This window comes from Rutidosis leptorrhynchoides, chromosome 2 (assembly GCF_046630445.1).
Source record: "Rutidosis leptorrhynchoides isolate AG116_Rl617_1_P2 chromosome 2, CSIRO_AGI_Rlap_v1, whole genome shotgun sequence".
Lineage (NCBI taxonomy): Eukaryota > Viridiplantae > Streptophyta > Magnoliopsida > Asterales > Asteraceae > Rutidosis > Rutidosis leptorrhynchoides.
In genome coordinates this window covers 147,167,997-147,186,203 of record NC_092334.1, presented here as the reverse complement: position 1 = coordinate 147,186,203, position 18,207 = coordinate 147,167,997, and the positions used below count along the sequence as shown (strand labels likewise).

The 18,207-nt window shown below is 34.3% G+C and overlaps 3 protein-coding genes across 3 annotated transcripts; 2 read left to right on the top strand and 1 right to left on the bottom strand.

The window, feature by feature from the left end:
• The first annotated feature begins 403 nt into the window (after positions 1–403).
• On the top strand, positions 404–1,142 carry LOC139888339 (uncharacterized). The gene is made up of 2 exons (XM_071871348.1): positions 404–719; positions 859–1,142. The coding sequence occupies exons 1-2, from the start codon at positions 404–406 to the stop codon at positions 1,140–1,142; spliced, it is 600 nt and encodes a 199-aa protein (XP_071727449.1).
• Positions 1,143–5,368: 4,226 nt separating this feature from the next.
• Positions 5,369–10,577, top strand: LOC139891482 (rop guanine nucleotide exchange factor 14-like). Its single transcript, XM_071874454.1, has 7 exons — positions 5,369–5,491; positions 8,230–8,595; positions 8,883–9,037; positions 9,131–9,205; positions 9,293–9,562; positions 9,681–10,025; positions 10,119–10,577. Exons 1-7 carry the CDS (start codon positions 5,407–5,409, stop codon positions 10,491–10,493), a joined length of 1,671 nt encoding a protein of 556 aa, XP_071730555.1. The 5' UTR covers positions 5,369–5,406; the 3' UTR covers positions 10,494–10,577.
• A 756-nt stretch (positions 10,578–11,333) lies between these two features.
• On the bottom strand, positions 11,334–17,465 carry LOC139891481 (uncharacterized). The gene is made up of 10 exons (XM_071874453.1): positions 17,350–17,465; positions 16,254–16,623; positions 15,496–15,699; positions 15,177–15,234; positions 14,981–15,043; positions 13,213–13,288; positions 12,611–12,723; positions 12,416–12,505; positions 12,199–12,330; positions 11,334–11,695 (listed from the first exon to the last, which is right to left on the bottom strand). Exons 2-10 carry the CDS (start codon positions 16,616–16,618, stop codon positions 11,561–11,563), a joined length of 1,236 nt encoding a protein of 411 aa, XP_071730554.1. The 5' UTR covers positions 16,619–16,623; positions 17,350–17,465; the 3' UTR covers positions 11,334–11,560.
• Positions 17,466–18,207: the final 742 nt, after the last annotated feature.

Here is an 18,207-nt window from a genome sequence, read left to right as displayed (position 1 = left end):
AGTCATAAGGCCCAAAATAGAAGAAGAGATGAGTACGAAAGTGTTATAAAGGACACATTAAAAGTTAATCACAAAGGTGAGTATATTCTAACTAACAATTTGTAGATGGATGTGATGCAGATGAATTCAAAATGGTTACTAAAACGAACATTTTCACCTCCGATATGTGGATGACACCATTTTCTTTGATACTTGGAGTTTAGATAATTTCAAAAATCTTATAAAGCTCCTTAAGTGTTTTGAATTATGCTCCGGTTTAAAAATTAACTATTTCAAAAGTAATATCTTCGGTGTGGATGTAGACAAAAAAGAAGTAGAGGAAATGTTTAGTCTTTTTGGTTGTATGGTTGGCTCGTTTCTGTTTATTTACCTCGGATTACAAATAGGAGCAATGATGAGTAAAATGTCTAGTTGGAAACCGGTGATTGATAAATTTCAGAAAAGGTTATCCAATTGGAAAGCACGTGCGATGTCATTCAGTGGACGTTTAACACTTGTGAATTCGGTTTTTAGTTGTTTACCGTTGTATTACTTTTCGCTCTTCCGTGCCCTGCCTGGTGTGCTTAAAAAACTCGAGTGTGTAAGACTTAATTTTTTTTGGGGTGGGTCGGGTGACGAGTCAAAAATCTCGTGGGTCAAATGGGATGATGTCATCCGTCTATGGGCGGATGGCGGACATAATTTCAGTTCTCTTAATTTAAAAAATTTAGCATTAATCGGCAAGTGGTGGTGGAGGTTTAAAACCCCTTGTGGGTTAATGTTATTAAACGTATTTATGGGATTCCGGGTTCACTTAATTCGGGTGGGAATGACACACTTTTGGCAACTAATTCTACTTGGAGTAGTTTGTTAAAACAGGTTATGAGATTGATAACATGGGAGTGGAATTCACCAACTCCTTCTCAAAGATAATTGGTAATGGCAAGAATACAAAGTTTTGGAATGAAGATTGGCTCATCAACAAACCTCTCAAAGATGTCTTCAAAAGGTTGGTGCGACTTGATTCAAATCAAGATGCAACAGTGTCGGATCGTTTAAGCTGGAACGGACAACATTGCGTGGCAAGATGGTGTTGGTTGTGGAATATAAGTAAGCGAACGAAAGGTGAACAGGAAGAACTCGAAGAATTGATCGGGTCATAAATGGCGATCAATATTGTTGTTAAGGGTTGAAGTTTGCGCGTATATTTGAGGTTTAAAATGCTAGTTCATAAGATTTTTGCAATAAGTGACGATTCGAGACAAGTACGCGAAGAACGGGGTTTAAACGAGAAAAAAAAAGAAAAAAAGGGTCCAGTCGCAATTTGCAGTGGCCAGGCGCATATTGCGGCAGGCTGGTGATCGAAATGCTGTCAGGGTTAGTTTGGGCACATTTTTGCGGCTCGTTTTTGCGGTCCGGCCAAAATTTGCGGCCCATGGGTGCAAATTGTGGCTTGGCAAATTTCTGGATATATTTTGAGGCCGAATTTGAGGGGATTTTTGCTTCGGGAACAAGATACATGATATATTTATAAATAGCAAACTCTAGACCACGAATTGGGGACCATTCTCTGCATATTTTGAAGGCAAAAACACCAACAACAACATCATTCATCATCAAAGTTCAAGGATTCAAGTGGTGTTCTTCATGCTTTTTCATCAAAAGGTCAAATTTTTCATCATCATCGTCATGAGTGACTAGTTTCTTTCTCTTTATTTCTTCCATGAACAATTAGTGCATGTATTTGTTTCAATCAAATTATTATGTGGTTTATGATTTTGTAAGACTTAAGTCGTTTGTTTTTATGATTTTATGAACCAATTGGATATTGATTAATGCAAGTTTCATTGATTGTTAATTATTGCAAGTTGAGTTATAGTAATTTAACATTGTGTGCTTAATCTAACTTAGTGTTAATTAGATTAAGGAGAAAGACAAAGTGTCTAGAGTACATATTTCAAGCCTAAGATAATTGTGATTAATAAGCTTAAGAATTCTTGTCTATGAGATTTAATCAATATTTAGTGAACATAAGACTTGTTTGAATGAATGCATGCATAATTGGGATTGTGAAGGAATAAATGCCTTTTAAATCATTGTTTATAACTCTTTACTTTAGTTATTTAATTGATCATTGCCCTTGAATCATTAAGTCTTTAGATAATCTTTAGAATTAGTAATTGTTTAGTTAATCACAAAACCGAACTCCTGAGAATTGTTTGTTTTTAACCACTATTTCCCGTGGAACGAATCCTGTTTGCCCTATCTAAAGTAGAGTAATTAGGTTCATTTTTGACTGACCCTTCGACACCGATCAAGCATTACTACCCTCTTTGATCATGGATCCCGATAAAGAAGATTCGTGAGTTTGGAAATTAAGTGGGTGCGGTAAATTCTCGACACAGTGTCTAACTAAGCTTATCATGTCTTGCGTATTTCCTTCGAATGCATCCTCAATGGCAACTCAAAAAAAAAAATTAGTTCCTAAAATAGTGAGAGTTTTTGTGTGGAGGGCAAAAACAAAAAAGATTGTCTGTTTTATAGAACTTGATAAGCGGGGTATCGATCTTAACTCCGTCTGTTGCCCTCTTTGCGATGATGATATTGAATCGATTGAACACTCATCACTTGCTTGTAAAAATGTTATTACAATTTGGGAAAAGGTCTTAAGTTCGTGGGGCATCAATTCGGCTCTCCCTTCTTTTGATAATCTATTTTGTGGTAATATTTCTCTACAAGCTTCGGACTTGGGATTTTTTTTTTCTTGCGGTTGTATGGACAAGGAATTATCTTAGTTGGAAGAATAGGAATCAAAAGGTTTTCAAGAAGAAGTGTTGGTCCCCTCCGATGGCGTTAAATGAGATTCAAATTAAGAGCTTTGAATGGATCACGAAGAGGTGCAAAATCAAAAAGGTCGAGTGGCATGAATGGTTACATAATCCGCAACTGTACTTAGTTTAACCGTTTTGTTTGTTGCGCGTAAGATATTGAATTATGTAACTTGTTTCTAGCGTAGAATTTTAGCTCAGTATCTTTCGCTCGTTCTCGAGATCTACTTGTATGTATCTTCGTTGTTTTATAAAAGTTCTGCTTTTCCAAACAAACAAACAAACAAACAAACAAAAAAAAAAAAAAACTAATTTATTCTTGACATTAAAAACACAATTGTTCTGTCCTAAAATGTACTTTTAGTAACCATGGGTGAATTCTTGTGAGACCACTTCCAATGGCAAGTCATGAGAGCCGTCATCAAACATGTAATCCGAGGACTCCATTAGCATTATCAAGCCCTCACTTGCCCTCACCTCTCTCGCTCTGGAATTTTTCATATTGAAGCATAAATGAGCACAGATGAAGAGAGAGAATTGTTGTTTTCACTTGTACCCACAACTTATACATTTATAACTTAATTTATTTAATTAATTTTGTAGGGTATGTGATGGGGAGGAAGTATGTCATGATTGACAATTGTGTGTTATGAGAGGAAGTGGTGAGTAATGTGGAGAGAGAAAGCTGATGTGACGCTGAGGAAGTGTTGAGGAAGACGTCATGGTTGAGATTGGTCTGATAGGCGATTTCTCCGTTGATCGGCAAATTAAGAGCACGAGGTACCCGTAGTCCTCCTCAGTGTCCATTTTCAGTGTCCATTTTGGACACTGAGGTTGACTGACTGACTGTTGGGTGCTGGTGTCCACAGTGTCCATTTCAGTGTTCATTTTCATTTTTATTATTTTCTTTTATTTTCTAATACCTTTTATTATATATTTTTCTTAGATAACATTATTAAATAAAAAAAAAAGCAAACAGAATATTACAATAATTCAATTAAAAGAGTTCAGCCCATAAACAAATATTTTTAAGCCCAAAATTATTGAACCCTACTTGACCACTTCACCCACTCCACATGCGTCTCATTTTTATAGCTTCTTTCTTCATCTTTAATACCTGCAAAAAAAAAAAACCACAAAAAAAAAAACCTCACAAATAATAAAACATCAAAAAAAAAGGCAACTGTCGAATTTTTACAGCGTCGACGGCGCGACATTGGAAATGGACGGGAGGACCGACGGTGGTACGGTGTCGGAGGACGGCGGTTCGGCGGGGAAGGACGGCGCGGGCACCCTGTGCTCTTAAGAGTTAATCAAGTTAATAGTATATAATTTAATTAATTTCGGCAAAAAAAAAGCTGTTTGTATTTGAAAACTTTTTCTAACACGGTTTATTTATTGATAACGGAGCCTAAATTTCACTCCGCATTTCATTAATTTTGGCAATCCAAATTTATAAATTCAACGTTCCTTACTTCGTTTCAGTGGATCCGAAGTCCAAAACCCGTACCATTTAAACCAGATCCTTTACCGTATCCACAATACCTACTGACACACACTAACAAACACACACATAAACAGTAACAGTGTGTATATAGCATTAGCATGACTTGTAGTAATTCAATAGCTACTGCTCCTGTGACCTACTATTTTTGACTTTAATTTCTCAATTCCTTCATTTTCACACACACATTCTTCATCAATGGCGGTGCACATATATTCCGTTCATCAACGTTTTTAAGTCGACATGTTAGTCATCTATCTAGTGATCAAAGGATAAATCTACACGAGAAACCGGTTACGAAATCTATACGGTACGTTTTTAATAATTTTATCATACTTCTATATTTGATATTTTGTTGATGTTGAAGTAATTTTATTAGAAATCAATACTTTTGATGTTAATTTGGGGGAAGTTGATGTTATCGATGTGGTTACTGAAACTCGATCGCTTGCAATTTCCGTTTGTTACTTATTGGAGTTTTTTAAGATAATGAATGCGGTTTATATTGGTTAATTACGAAGTTACTGAAATTTTGTTTTATTGTTTCAGTAATTAGCATTAGTATCAGTACTAATTAGTAGTACTATTAATATTAATGATGAGAAAAAGATGATTAAGAAATGAGGATAATCATTAGTGAGAATGCAAATAGTTTTTCATGCATTAAATGGTGAAAATTGAAAGCTAAATCAAAGTATATCTTTTAATGGAATGATTTTGATCTGATACAGTAAGTTTTTATTACTGATTGAGCGTGACAGAAAACTAGAAATACATTTTACTTATCGATAATGAAATATATTTATGGTTAAAAAATTTATATTTATAACTCAGAGTTATCGTGCAAAAACTTTCATATATCAAAATTAAATGAGTACAGAAAGGAATATCTATACCCCATAATTAATACTACAACTGACTCTAAAATTGCCTAACCACTCTCTTGTAATTATTTAGGAGTATTAATCGTCTTTGCAAAAACAGTAACGAATTTATAAACTTATTATTATTATTATTATTATTATTTTATTTTTTTGTTGTACACGATGCAGAATCGATAAATCTTGAATAGGAGTTGATTAAGATTGAGGGGGGATGGTGTTATTGAGGAGGTTGAATTGCTGTACATGGAACAGAGGAATCAACAACAGTATGGACTTTGACCAACCACCACCTGACAGTACGTTCATTTCCTTCCCTCAACTTCTGATTATCTTTTAACTTTTAATTTAACTTTATTACACATAAAACAAAATCCAAAACTAAAATGATGATGAACTATGGAGCAAAAAAACAGGTTACTACTAGACACTTAAAAATTGGCGGATCCTAGTACATTTATTTTCGGGGTTTATTATTCCATAATTTATTGAACTTTACACTTTTTTAACATTGTATGTTGGGAACTTTGAAAAGTTCTATATTAAAGTTCTAATAATGTCAATTGTATACATTTAATAATAATCACTTAAATAGGACTTTAAAAAGTGTCATTTTTTACGTATAAAAATTGCCAACATACATACAACATATGCTTTATGTATCTTTGTAAATATTTAATAATAATTTTTAGAGTTTGTCTTATATACAATAATAAAAGATAAAAGATGTAGATCTAGTACATTTCGGTCCAAAGTAAATATATGTTTATTGTGCAGAATATTTATTCAGAAAGTCATAAAGTATTAGCTTGGCAACTTAAGAAACACTACAAGAAAATCTAAAAATCCGGACTACACTTTTTCGAACGACATTTTGTCATCCGGAAAAGTCGTGTAAATGACAAAATTTCCCGCTTTTTGGTCTTCTTTAATGCAATAAATATTTTATTATTTTTTTCCGGACGACATGTCGCCCCGAAATTTTTTTTCCCCCACTTGTCGCCCTTAAAGGTCGTTTGGAATAGTCGCCCTCTATTGTCGGAAAGAAAAGTCAAAGTGGGGCCCGCTTTCGTCCAGAAAAAACAACTTTTTGTCCGGAAGGACTTTCTAGGACGACGTATTATGGATGACCTATTGGGGACGATATGTCATCCCTAAAGTCTGAAAAAAGTCGTCCCCAAAAATGCAATTTCTTGTAGTGAAAAGTGTTGGTTTTTACTAGTTAGCATTTCAATATCTTTTACATACAACTCAGAGAGAGCCATGGTAACTACATGTCTCAAAATTTTATCTATCTAACTAAAATATGACATAAAAACAAAATGTATGATAAGAACTTTAATTTCGAAAGATGGAACCACAAAATTTTCCCCTATTTCATGGAATATTGAAATGTAAGTAAACACTTATAAAGTAATACGGAGTAAAAGGTTGATTAATAACAAGAGTTTGAACAAAAGAACTCTCTTGCTGAAATGGCAAATAGAATGATTGCTCACATAAAAAAAAGTACCAAGTATTGAAAGAAAAAGGCAAAGGAATCCATAAATAAAAGTGATAGTGATAGGTCATCACCCACGGAAAATGTCAGGTTTCTTGTTTAAAAGATACTAAAAAAATTTGACCTAGAAAAAATAGTGTTCCTTAATGGCGTTATGGTACATTGTGTGACATAGTAGTATGTAGTACCAACTACTAAACAAACGTCCTAACCTATTTCATAAATGATTGTGGGGACACATGACTAATATACGGGTATAACTTTTTTAATGTATAACACGTATATCTCCATCTCCATATACCTAATACCTAACTGTAATAAAAGACTACTACGGAGTATTATGTTCTATTTGATTGACCTATTCGGTTGAATATCTTAACCTAAATATGACGATTATTCATGAAACTAGCTTATATAGTTATATCTACTAGATGAAATTTGTGAAAAAGTGTCGAAGTTTCTTTTGTATATAGTTCAATAAAAAATGTCATGTTAGACACACTTAAAGAATTTGTGTTAACATGTTGTAGTATTCTACTTATTCTTGTACCCCTAGTTCTGGTTAGATGAATGAAGCTATCATGAATTATGAATTAGTATTAGTATATGAATTATGAAGGGATTCGGCCTAACTGGTTATACCGTAACCGTTTTCAAACTTTTTTGCTGATCATCTAAAATGTATTCTTAGTGAGATCTGACCCTCTCTTACTTACAAGGTTAATTTGTGATTGTGATGGTTAAACACTTAAATTGGTTAATATATACTCCGTATATTATATTATTAACGTATACTTCTGTCATTAGTAGTAGCATAAATATGATACTCAAATCTAGAAACGTGGAGATACAGCTATCATGAGTCACAAACAGTTCATACCAAAAAATTTCAAGCGTCATACTTTTTTCTTTGAAAGACAAGTATTTGGAAACGGGGAATAACCACGCACACACGCGCTTTCGAGCGGAAACCCTAACAGCATTACAGTGACCCGGAACCATCCCGAAGGGCAGGCGAAGCGGGTCGAAATCCTCCTACTCGTCAGTACTCAGTATTACAACATGGGGAAAATATATATTTTATTTATAATGCCATTTAAACCACAAAATTAGTCAGAAAAAACAAATAATTGTACATCATCCTACAATCCTACGCATCAGTCTGCAGATCCAAGAGTTTAAACATAAATAATGCAACATAATATATACACATTTACACAGATCGACAAACCACTCCAGATCCAAACAGCCTACCAAGAGATACTAAGATAGAATATAGAATAATTTTTGACCATTTTTTAGGAAATTTAATGAATCATCGTTTGATAATGCAACTATATTCCAGCAATAAAACTGCTCACTTAACCATTAGATGTACACTGAATACTCTTTATTTAATACTTATGTAAAGATGGACTCGAATTTGGTAATTATCCCGCTATAAAATTATATTCGTAAACATTATTAATCACTTTCTGTAAATCAATTTGTAACTAACTTGCTGAAAGCTTACCAAATGAACTTGTAACCGTTCAGGAATAATGACTTACAATGGGCTCGAGAGCTGCATTCTAAATGCAAACGCTTACGAGGATGAAAGTGTTGCAAGTAAAGGAGACGTATGCCCAACAGACTCACCCTCAAGCTGTTGTTCTAGCAACAATCCTTCTGGTTCATTTTTTTCTCAATGGAGTATGATGAAGAGAGACGAACATGGACTAGACGAATGGGACCCACAACAGTTCGTTGACAAAGAGAACCCATCATTTGCAGTTCCATATTCGGATGTGGAAGAAATTAAAGAAAAATTAGGAAAACTCCTTTTGGGTGAAGATACTACTGGAGGTCGCAATGGAATCTCCCCTGCTTTGGCTTTGTCCAACGCCATAACAAATCTAGCTGGTACTTTTTCCAATTCTCTATCATGGTGCGCTTTTCCATAAAGAATCCAAGGTTGCAAAAATCGCTACTCAGAGAGTACTTGGTCGGGACTTTTTTGGGAGTACTTGGAAACTCGGGAGTACTCAAATGTTGACCAAGTTTGACTTTGACCGAATCTTCCGAGATATCCTCAGTATTTTATTTGAGTTTGACCAAGTTTGACCGAGTACAATCTGAGTTGCAAATATTGAGTAGAGTAATTCCTGGTTCTGCAACACTACTTATAATAGATATATGTTGATGTGTAGGAACTGTTTTCGGTGAGCTATGGAAACTTGAGCCTCTTTCAGAGGATAAAAAGAACAAATGGAGAAAAGAAATGGAGTGGTTTCTTTCTCCTACTAACTATATGGTTCAGTTAGTTCCTGCTAAGCAATGCGGTTCAGACGGCAGGATATTAGAGGCAACGTTTCCTTTCCATTCTAGGTTATTTTATTTTATCTTTATTTATTTAAATATAAATCTAAAAAAAAAAAAAACTGTCTTCATTTTACAGATAATGACACCAAAAGCTCGTGGAGATGTCCATTTGAATCTCCCGGCACTAAGGAAGTTAGACTCCATGCTTCTTGTAAGTGATCTCTCTTTATTCTCATTCGAAACATATCTGATACCGATGTTTGTCTAATGTTACAAATGCGCATAATGATGCTGACAGGAAACACTGGATTCGATGACCGATACAGAATTTTGGTACGAAGAAGACGGTAGTCGAGCTGAAGGAAGGACTAAGAATCTTAAACAAAGCAAAAGATGGTGGCTTCCAACACCACAAGTGCCCGTAGGTGGTTTAGCAGACGGTGAAAGAAAGAAATTGGTTAATCAGGGCAAATTGGTTCATCAAATTTTCAAAGCTGCTAAATCAATCAACGAGACCATCTTGCTTGAAATGCCACTACCGAAAATCATCGAAGATGCACTTCCAAAGGTAAGCCAAAAACCTAATTTGGCTTGCAAATCCTTCATAACTTCATCATCCAGATCAATTTCAACTTGTTCATTTCAAATTGAGCATCTTGAATGATGACTTGTTTTCCGTTCTACAGTCTGGAAAGGCGAGCCTCGGCGAGGATCTTTATAAGATGCTAAACAGAGTTTCCACCTCAGCTTCCAGTATGCTGACATCACTGCATTTAAAATCTGAAAACAGCGCCCTAGATGTCATTAACAGATTAGAAGCAGCAATATATACATGGAAGAACAAGATTAAGGAACATGACAGTCGTAAATCTCCATCCAGAACATCATGGTCATTCAAAGATTCGGTTTCTGAACTTGACAAAATGGAGTTATTAATAAACCGAGCTGAAGAGCTTTCATGCGAAATCAAGATTCGTTACCCGAATCTCCCTCAAAAGTTTCATGATGTCATGAAAATCCAATACGGCAAGGTCAGTAATCTCTAATATAGTAATATGCTAGGTCTTTATTCAAACGTTTCGCATATTGCAGAAGAAAAAACATGTTATCTTTCATTGTTTCAGGATGTGGCCCACGCAATCTTAGAAGCATATTCTCGTGTTCTCGGAAACTTGGCATTCAGCATACTAACAAGAATAGGAGACGTTTTTCAAGAAGACATTCTAAGTGACCCCCGTTCGCCGATGTCAACAGGCAGCCTTATTATTCCTGGGATTTCAAGTATACCTAATTTGAAAATGCCAACAAGGCACACACTAATTGATAAAATGGATCACATAGAGGGGAAGTCGAGTTTGTTAATAACGGAAGAGCCTCCTTCTAATACTGGATTATTAAGCGATGAACAAAATAGGTCGGTGACAACAACACCTAGTAGAAGTTCCGGATGTTGTCTCGGTAAGGAGGCTTATTTTTCGTCCCCCAGAGACACCCCTTGATATTGACAGCATCAACGTAGTCTCTCTTTGTAAATGTTCTTAATTGCTTTTGATGAATTATAAATTATGTCACGGATGAGTGAATTATGGGTTGATCAGAAAGAGAAAAAAAAACACAAAAAAAGAGGGTGTAAATGAGCCGAACTATATGCACTAACTGACTTGCGTTTAACTTGTTGAGACCATTATCTATTAATATATCTATTCTATACCATATGTTAAGCATTTTGCTTAGGTGTTCTATCGTTAGTAATTCTGAAGACTTAGGCCCCGTTTGGCTCACGGAATCCAATGGGATTCCAGCGGAATTGGAATTGAATTTAGACACGTGTCATGTCTAAATTCAATTCCAATTCCGCCAGAATCCCATTGAATTCCGTGTGCCAAACGGGGCCTTAGTTTTCAACAGTTCTATTCTCAACATTCCTTAAGGAGCTGTGTACTCATGGCAATTTGTAAGTAGGAGGTGCATACAACTAGTGAATTATTGTTAACAATATAATGAAGTTGACCAAGTGAGCTAAAAGCCTAAAAGCGTTGCTTGATGGGTCAAATTCTCCAGGTGCGAAATACAACAAGTACTAACGAGTCAAGCTAAAGGTTTAACCAAACAGGAAACGTGTCAGGGAGTTGTTAAGTTGCATCTAAAATGTACTAATTTGCTGAAGACCTGGTATATTTTTTTTAACCAAAGTTAGCACAATAGCTATCTACATGATTTTTTTAAAGAAAAAAATGTGTCTGCGGGTAGGCTCAACCCGTTCCTTCATGTTTTGGGTGTTGTTTCATTAATACGAAAGTCAAGTAGTCAACTATCATCCCTTTTTACATACTTTATCATTCTACAATTATAATTATATTCTTTATCGAGCTCCCAAGGACATATAAATCAAAGTACAGTGGCAATTAAGTATACTTCATGAATGTAGATATATACATGTTCCGAATTTTATATTCACACTAAATTTAGTTATTCCCAATATACAACAAAATATCACAAATTCGGAAGCTCAACCAATTTGGTTGGCGTTGGTTTAGTTTAAACTTTCTGAATCTAGACAATTACCTTAGTAGTCGATGCTGCTAAACCAGTCTGCAATTGTTCTAGCAAGAATTTTGGTTTCATTTAGTGAAAGAGTCTTTAGTCTTTGAGCAATTGCATCTGCAGGAGTGTATACATCGCCTACTTGGAGTTTTGGATCCTGATCACACAAAATGTAACATAGAAATCATAAGTTGTAATAGTGCTACCTCGTGAAATCATATTTGAGAACAGGTGGCAATTCATTACCATCTTAGAAACTTTAGATATGGCAATTTCGACCCATTTTCTTACCAATTTTAAACGGGTCCTATTTGGATATGATTAATCCCTAATAGGTCGAATAAAAAAAATTCAGCTAAAAGAAAAACATGTCATATGGGAATTGGGATAATAGTCACAATAAATTGTTATCTAACGCTGCCTCTTAACTCATCTAATTTTTTAAGGTTCATAAATATAATAACATAGTGTTTGTCATCATATCTGATGTATCATATTTTTACAAAAATATGGACACAAATGTTTGCAGGTCAATTCTGATTGTGACAGAAAATCAACAAAATACAGCAAAGATTTGGGATTTGAGAATAAATTACACAAACTCGGTTTAGGGTTATATATCAGCAAAATTTATCAAATTCAGACATGAAAAAACGTTACCTGAATGCAAGGTGTAATATGGGTACCACTTAAAGAAACTTTTTCAAGTGTTCCACCTATTGCTTCCACACGAAGCCTCAATGTCTCTTCAAGAAGATCTGTCTCATCAATGGCGTCAACATTAAACTTCACCTGAAACAAACAATTATGAAATATGAATCAAGTAAATAAGTGAAAGGAAAACTCATGAATTCTACCATCAGAAACAAAAAAGTACCAGAAGTGTTTTTTGGACATTATATGAATTTTTGCAACATTCTCGATTCTCAGTTGGCGTTGGTTTGAATTCTGATATTCCTTGAGCAACCTGCCAGAAATAAACGTCTTTTAGTGATCAAACAACACCTTTTTTAAGAGAAACAGGAAAGGTTCAATAAAATAAAACTATAAGTTAAATAAGAGAGCATAATACCTGATTAAAAACTGAAGGCAACTGATCAACAAATTTGTCCAATGAAAGCCTGGCTTCAGGATCATAATCAGGTGTCATTGTTTCAGCTGCATCAAGTAGTGCTTTCCATGCATCTGCTTATAGAATGTATAAACGAAAATGCATTACCTGAAGTCCTAAACAGTTTCTTCTATCCTTTCAAACATGAAGAAAAACATGTTTCTAAAACATCCTTGAGCATCTCAAAGGATAAACAAATAGTATCAATGGCTTCTCTTTAATAAGAAGTTAAATTATTTCACTAAAAAGTCTAAAAGGTAACCATTCATTTTAAAAATTAGATTTCTCATTCACGAGAGAAAAAAAAAACAGAAACTCAAAAGCAGATTTCTTTCTTTCTTTTTTTTTTTTAAAGGCACTCACCACTATCACGAATTAATCCACGAAATATATACAAGTTGTCCATAGCAAGACTCGAACCCTCAACCACCTTGTTGGAAGGGCTACGTCAGTACCACTAGGCCAGTGACCATTTGGTTCAAAAGCAGATTACTAAGACGAGGATAATTGTTCACCAAACGTAATTTCAGATAACCAAGAAACAAAAGTTTGAAAGTGATTACCTGCAGCACCCTTAGCCATGGAAGATACAGGAGAAGCTTCTACAGCAGGCATCAACTGGCTTACTAGAGGGCCCAACTGCGAAAGTTTGTATAATTTTATTATAAGCTTTGGAAACTGCAGCAGTTACCGATTCAGAAATTCATGCTAGTTATAATATATTTCAAACTTTAGTAGCCTGATGTAACATGAAATTTATAGTGAGTTATCATAATGATGGTCAAGAATGGTGCTTCAAGCATTTTCTAAAAATACAAGCTAATCAGTTTTATAACTGTTTTTAAAAAAGCACACACTTATAAAAAAAAAAAAAAGGAGCAGGTTGTGTACTTTTACGAGCTTATTTTTTCTTCCCTACATGTTTAACCCTTATACAGGTAAACAATTAATTTTAGATGTTAGTAATTGTAGTTGTGTACAAGGTTGCAAAACTCGCCACTGGGGGTGTACTCGTCGGGACTATTAGAATATTAAGATCAGCCCAACTCGAATGTATAGACGGGCTCGGTCCATTAGGGTTTAGCTATGGTTTATGTATCTATGGATGTGCGTAAGAGATATACCGAGTTTTCTTTTTTTTAATAATTAAAAAAAGAAGAAGATGATTTTAAAGAATATGGGGTGCTGTTGCACATGGGGTGCAGGCATGAAGCCATTCTAGATGAAAATAATTAAGGTTGTAAACAGAAGTCGATCGAGAAAGCACAACGGACAACCGGTAGGAAAAGAAGTTTTTTTTTTCTTTGTTTTTTTTTTTTTTTTTTTTTTTTTTTTTTTTTTGAGAAAACATATCGATGATCTAAGAATAGAGATTAAAGAAGGTTTGAAGAAAGAAAAAAAAAAAAACGTATATCCTCCGTTGAAGAATAGGGATTAATCAAAGATCAAAGATCGTATATCCTCCGTTGAAGAATAGGGATTAATCAAAGATCAAAGATTGATTATGTATCATAAGTAGATATTAACGAAAAAGTGAAGATATAGAAGAACTTTTAATTCGCGGTCGGGGAACGCGAAGAGAAGAAAGAAGGTAAGGAAAGCGGCGGCAGACCAGTACTCTGTGGCGGCGGCAGACCAATTTTGGTGGCAGCAGCAGACCGGATTTTTGGTGGAAGCAAGCAAACAAAGAAAAGAAGAGAGCATAGGAAACCTAAGCATCTGATACCATGTAGAATAATAGAACCCCGTGAGGTTATGTTTCATTGATCACTATTTATAGATACATAAACCATAGCTAAACCCTAATGGACCGAGCCCGTCTATACATTCGAGTTGGGCTGATCTTAATATTCTAATAGGGACTTTGGATGGAGTAATCGGCAACTCGGGGATTAATCGGATTGGATTTTTTATACATCTAAATGATAAACTCAAAATTATGTATAAATAATATCAAAGAAAACCATAAATATAAACTTTGACATAATTGTCTAAAAACATAAACATAATCGTTCATTCGTTCATAAACTCTAAGATTCTAGTTTACCAATTTGACTTTGACCAACAAAATTGATTTTGACCCATTATCCAACGTTGACCAATTAATTAAACGGATTTTGGAAAATCAGACAGGTCTGTTCTTAAAAAGGAGTAATGAGGGATTGACCAGGAGTAATCGGGGTTTTTTTTAAAACAGTTGTTGTACGAACACGTTCAATGCCCCCATCTGTTAGAGTGATCTAATAACCATGTTTCTAAATAACGAATAAAATGTGACGATTATGACAAAACCATAACAATAAGCACGGTTTAATGATAACAAGTCATTACCTGTTCGAAGTAGGGTACTGCCTCTGTTGCAGGCCTGTTGTTGTATGATATTATGGCATTAGCCTTCCACAACGCAGTAAACATTCAATCGTCAATTTTCAAAATAATAATAATAACATAACATATCTTGAAAAAAAGGGACTTAAATTGCACTTGTCAAACCATATCACCTAGGAAAAAAATGAGGCTTACAAACCTTTGGTATCTTCTCTGAGAAATAGCTTCCAGTGAGTACTTGAAGTAGGGCGCCGTTACTACAATTTTTTTTTTTTTTTACATGAATGCAATATACGAGTGAGAGGATGCTATACATATTTGGCAGTAAATGTTTTCACTAAAAAATACTTTAATCTGATGCATAAATTCATAATGTGAATACAAAGCAGTAAATATACAAATTTACAAGTCATTTCACTGTGATATATGACATATGAACCAAAATATGGAGGTTATAGAGCCATTTATAGATGTTCACTAAATAAAATTGTAAAGTAATTGCATTAAAAAATGTGCACCTATGACCAACAGAATAAAGAGGAAGATCGACAAGTTCAGCGGCTAATAGGCCATCATTGGGCAGTCCAGATGTTAACACTGAACTCAAGCAAGAATGAAACTTGTCGTAAACTTCTCTAGTAGCTTGCGAGTGATCAAAAGTCACATTGTATGGCACTGAAATAATGAGATAACCTTCATTTGCCAGTAGTCCAAGAAGATAGCTGCACGGATATCATAATTTGTACAAAGCAAGTCGGAAAGATATCATTTAGGGGAAAAAACCAAAATCTTTTCAATTGTTCTTAGAAAGTTATATATCTATCACAAACTCCACAGATGAGCATAACACAAGGTTGCTTAAATCGCTACTCGGGGAGTATTCGACCGGGACTTTTTAGAGAATACTCGGAAACTCGGGGAGTACTCGAATGATGACAAGTTTGACTTTCACCAATTTTGACTGATTTCCCGAATAATCCCAGAATTTTGGCCTATTTTGACCGAGTACTCCCGAGTTGCAAAAACCGAGTACTCGCCAAATAATTCAGAGTTATGCAACACTGGCATATTATGCAAAAATGCAGGGACATCAACATATTTTGTATCATTACTGTTATAATTATAGGTAGATACTCTCCAAATTACTGAAGTAACTGGATATCTGTTCCCATATAAGTAATACAACCGACAAATAAGTTTTACATAGTTGACCCATAATTTAAAAGTAATCATGCTAACGATGGAAGCAGCGGAAAACTACAAATAAACAGCTCACCTATACGTAACTTCAGGAACTGCCCCTATGAAGGCCCCACCAAGGAATTTAATAATGCCCTTTGGCTTCTTGCCTTTAGGTGGAGGAACGACCAAACAAGAATCAAGCCTCCTGTAAATCTTATCATCATTATCTTTCTTCATCCTGTAAGTGCCTCTCCCAACATAACCATTTAAGATCATCTTCAACGTGCGACCCGTAACATTTTCATTACAAAATCCAAACCACCGAGGCAGTTGATGCTGCAACTGGGAACTCAAACTCCTAAGATGAACATAGTCATGTGTGACATGTCGAGGCTTAAATGAGGATGCAGCTAGTTCCATGGAACCACAAGTACAGGTTCCGGTAGACGTAATCACCATTTTTACTGCAGTTTTAACATACAGTATATATTATCATACGATCGTCGAAATACAAGTGTATCGGTCTCTTAATTTCTGGCATAACATTTTTTTTATTTACTTTTGACATCGAGATGGCTAATATTCAGCTTATACTCTCTAGTAGCAACATTCTCATATTATATTTAAATTGTTAGAATTAATCAGGCTATATTTCTTATCATTAGACTAAACTTTTTCCAGATTGGTTCATTAACACAATGTGCTTAAAGTAATATAAAAAACAGATAAACTTGATGTTGGTAGGGTTAGCTAATATGAATAGTTCTAGGGCTAATTTATTAGCAAAAAATGAACATCAAACAACAACACAGCTGGAAAACATTAATGTAAAATACCTAACAATATTCATAATTTCATATCATATATATCATTTTATAGTTTTATACAGCAGCAAATTTGACCTCAAGTCAAATAATCGGTCATAATTTGCATTTTGCACCTAAGCATTTATTAAAACATTAGATACTGCAATTACATACAAAGCCATAGATATTATAGCTATATATCCTAAAACATGTAGGTATTTGTAATGAATATAGATATTTTACAAACAATTTGAAGTGGTATCCATCCATCCATCCATACATATACATACATATATAAAAAGGCAACAAAATCAAGTATTGGATACAATTATTATTCAATTTGAGGTTTACGAATAAGAATTAAAATAAATGAAAGATTATTACCTGAAGCAGGTGATAAGCGTGAGGCACCAGAAAGGTTGAGTACCTCAAGGAGACACCAAGGCAAAATGAAAATGGCCAATTGTAATTTAGTCCAGTGAACTTAATAAAACAGCCGTACCAGAAGTAAAGTTTTATTTTATGGAATACATACTTTGAATTGTTATAAAAGTAATAATTGGATGATAATTTTATTATTATTATAGATATTGCATAGTATATTTTTTTGAGTATAAATAGGTGTGTTGAGTTAGAGTTTATGGTATGTATTTTTTTAGTTAACAAAAACACTCTCTCTCTCTCTAGATTCCAAATGCCACCAAACTCTCATTGTATATTTTTCTATAAATAAAAAACCAATTACTCATACCTTTTGTTCAACCTTTGTTTTCTCAGTTTTACAGTATCTCTATCTCTATATACCTTCTACAGTCAAGAACCACTAAAGGTAGTTATAAGCCTACTGAATTATAACACGTTATCAGCACGAAAAGCTTAGTGTAATTAAAAGATATCTCAAACGATCACGAATCACTAATCAAGGTATGAAATTATTAATAATTTTCAGACTCGAATATATCAAATTTTGGACTACTAACATTTATATTTATGTTATTTAAGTTATATATGGTCGGTTATACCACCTGAATTATATTTCTGTAATCTAACTTTTACTAACTTCACTAACATTTATATTTATGTTATTTAAGTTATATATGGTCGGTTATACCACCTGAATTATATTTCTGTAATCTAACTTTTACTAACTTCACTAACATTTATATTTATGTTATTTAAGTTATATATGGTCGGTTATACCACCTGAATTATATTTTCTGTAATCTAACTCTTATTAACTTC